Source organism: Etheostoma spectabile, unplaced genomic scaffold (assembly GCF_008692095.1).
Source record: "Etheostoma spectabile isolate EspeVRDwgs_2016 unplaced genomic scaffold, UIUC_Espe_1.0 scaffold00004438, whole genome shotgun sequence".
NCBI lineage: Eukaryota > Metazoa > Chordata > Actinopteri > Perciformes > Percidae > Etheostoma > Etheostoma spectabile.
In genome coordinates, this window is record NW_022603151.1 from 95973 (window position 1) to 99279 (window position 3307).

At 48.0% G+C, this 3307-nt stretch overlaps 1 protein-coding gene across 1 annotated transcript; it reads left to right on the forward strand.

The window, feature by feature from the left end:
* Positions 1 to 1730: 1730 nt before the first annotated feature.
* Positions 1731 to 2663, forward strand: LOC116677136 (probable cell division protein kinase ECU08_0230). The gene has a single exon (XM_032507825.1). The coding sequence runs from the start codon at positions 1731 to 1733 to the stop codon at positions 2661 to 2663; it is 933 nt and encodes a 310-aa protein (XP_032363716.1).
* Positions 2664 to 3307: the final 644 nt, after the last annotated feature.

The following is a 3307-nucleotide window of genomic DNA, read 5'->3' on the forward strand; positions in this document are numbered from 1 at the left end:
GTGTTTGTACTTGAACAGAGCATCGCCAAACTGCTTCGCAGTGACACCTAACACCACACCCCTGAAGAGCTCTAGCTGAAAGGGTTCCATCCGCATGCCCTTGACTTGGAAATATTCAAACACCCTGTCAATCAGACATTCGAAACGGTACATGACAGAGCTGGACGTGTCTTTCACAGACCCACCGTGAAGCTGTAGCCTTCGCATCCTAGCCTTGGCGCCCTCGAGTCCCAACACTTTTATCAGTGCAGCCTGTGCCACACGGTCCATTATCAGGCGATTGTACTCTGTCATTCTGTCGTTCTCCATCCGCTCCCTTTCTCTGTCGCCGTCGTCCTTTGAGAGCCTGGTTCTCACACAGTCGACAGCCACACCAATAGGCACAGACCTAGAGGTATCGATGGGATCTCTCAACATGTCACCGAGCAGCCACATGCACTCGGCTGGGTTTGTGGACAACGCTCGTGTGGGACATCGCAACCCTGTTGAAGTGTTACACCCAGAGATTAACAGTAGCTCTGGCGAGGATGAGAGTGTCACTTTATGCCCCAGAGAATTCATCACAGACGGATCCATGTGTCTCACGGACAAGGAGCGAGAGAACCCGTCGCAGTCTACAGTAATGGAGTTTGTGTTACCGCTGAAGATTCACTTCAGATACTGTTGGCTTTACTCTGGGGTGCCCTGGCACAATACCAAGCACCTGGGGAATAGAACGGAACAGTTACCCGAACGGGAATGGCGCCACATAAACCGAACGCTGATGGCGCACGAACACGCCGAGATGTGCAGCCAGGTGTGTTCCGTCATGGAGGCGGACCAGCCAGACATGAAGGCCTTCTGGTTGACCACGGACGGGCGACTGGTCTATGTGGATCGATTCTCTGAAGACATCAAGTTCCGCTACCTCAGGCGGCAGAACCTACGTGTGGCACTGTCCTTGTGGACTATCAACCCAGAGCTGTGCGGACAGTCGATGCAGGCTTCAGGCTCTGCTCACGCTAACCTGATTAGAATATGTGGTGAAGCGATGACTTTGAGCCATGGTAGGTTCTACAACGTATACGCCAGGTATCCTCTCCCCATCAACATAAACAGTGAACAGGCTGACTCCTTTGAGGTGCGTGGTGTGCATGAGAAGGACATTGCTGCCAGGGAGATACAGAATGGTCAGGCTTTACTCCTTGAGCTTTATCCTCTTTACACAGAATACTTCAGCTTCATCACTGACACGTCTACGGTCTCCAAACTCAAGGAGAGAGTCTGGCTTCTCGGTGCTCAGTGGCTGGTACAAGAGGACTTGTCAGAGGTGCAGTTTTCACTGAACCTGAAAAGGCACTGGTTTGCAAGAATGCTCACCAGATTGGCCTTGTTTCTGTCTATGGCGTGAAAGAAATGACGTGACAAAAGAAGGACAACATGTATAGCTATAAAACACAAGCCAGATTTGGTCGGTTCCGACACCCCTCGGCGGCATGTCCCTAACGGCAACTTTCCAATTGTCAATGTGCGCAGAATGACAAGCGGCCATGCTCGGACACGCCGCCACAGTAGGATACATTTCTCCTCACTGTCCCCCCCCCCCCCCCCCCCCCCTAGTTTACACTGAGAGAAGCATAATAGGCACGGTTTATGTCAGCCGAGGGTTGGTATATCACAGAGCACACACACGCGCCTTGGTCAAGAAGCCTTAGATAGGCTTTGAGTGTGTAACACAACTGAAGGATATCATGGAGAATTACCTGACAGGCGCTGTAATTGGCGAAGGTGCCTATGGAACCGTATACAAAGCTACGTGTGGAAAAACCGGAAAAGAGTTTGCCTTGAAATTACACAAGCACGGGTTAGAGGATGCAACCGTGAGAGAGCTATCCTGTCTGACTGCATTACAGGGTCACCCTTACGTGATTCAGATGCACGAATGTTTCATCCACAATGGAAAGATGGCCATGCTCATGTCCTACGCACCCTACACATTGTCTAACGTGATTCACACTGGACACCTTCTCGGTTGCACGCAGGTCCGAGCGCTCCCGTTGAGTTTCGTGGCTCGTTTTTCAGTTCAGGTGGCTGAAGCACTGTCTCACATGCACAGACTGAATCTGGTGCACCGGGACCTGACTCCGTTCAACGTGCTGTTGACAGAGGATCTAACTGTGCAAGTGGCTGACATGGGCCTCTCTAGACATTCCTGTAAATGGATGAGTACGCCTGTGGTCACGGAGGTTTACAGGGCCCCTGAATTGTTTGTCAAAGGCGGACTCTCAGAGTACACTTGTTCCATAGACATGTGGAGCCTGGGGGTGATGATTGTCGAGGCTATGGAAGGGAAAGTGGTATTTGCGAACCCTGGGATGTTCACTTATGAAATCATTGTAAGGACACTGTGCCCCCAAAGCGATGCACTGGGGTGGACCCCTTGTGACCCTAACACCATAATGTCCAAGGTGATGGAGTGTGCACTGGTCAAGCGGATCGTATTCCAGTTGCTGGCCTTTCGCGAGAATGAGAGACTTTTGGCACACGAGTTGCTGAAGGACACAGAATGGACTGAGGCTGCGTATATGACCAAAGCAGACAAAGACCTGGTTAGAGACCGGATTGATCGAAAGCGAGTGGACAAAAAAGAAACAAGCAATAGCGTGAACGTGATTAATCACTAAACGTGTACATAGTCCACAGTGTGTATGTATTGCAAATAAACATTTAACCCTTGTATTGTCTTCAATTTCTCGTGTCATTTGGGTCAAACTGACCCGTGACGTATATGGGGTTTTAAAAACAATTCTGAAATAAAATTTTACTTCATAATCTATTGACAAATATTTCAAACAATTGAGATAGCGTATACATTTAGGGAAAGCAATCAGGCTCTTCTAGAACTGTGATTCGTTTTTTGTCATAAGGTTATAAATCATGTTAAAAATCCACTATGTGATAATTGTTATATTGGGGAAAACACACAAGTTGTCATATCCAGAATAACTTTCTGAATTGAGTCAGGAATACATGTTTATCACAGAAAATAAGGTAAGGCCATTGATTTTCAGGTATAAAAATGTAACTTGTACCATTTATCTTGTAAAAAGTTGAAATGGGTCAATTTGACCCTAATACCATACAAGGGTTAAACAACCTTGATCTCTATTAAGCAAAGAGCCAATTTATCCCCAGAGCTCGCACATGTTCATCTGAGACGAGGTTTCTACTTGGATGGTGGTGGATGTTGTCAACAAAGGGGTCTGGAGTTAGATAAAAAGCGAGTCACACCCTGATTGGAGTTAGAGTCGAGTACAACATTGGCTTT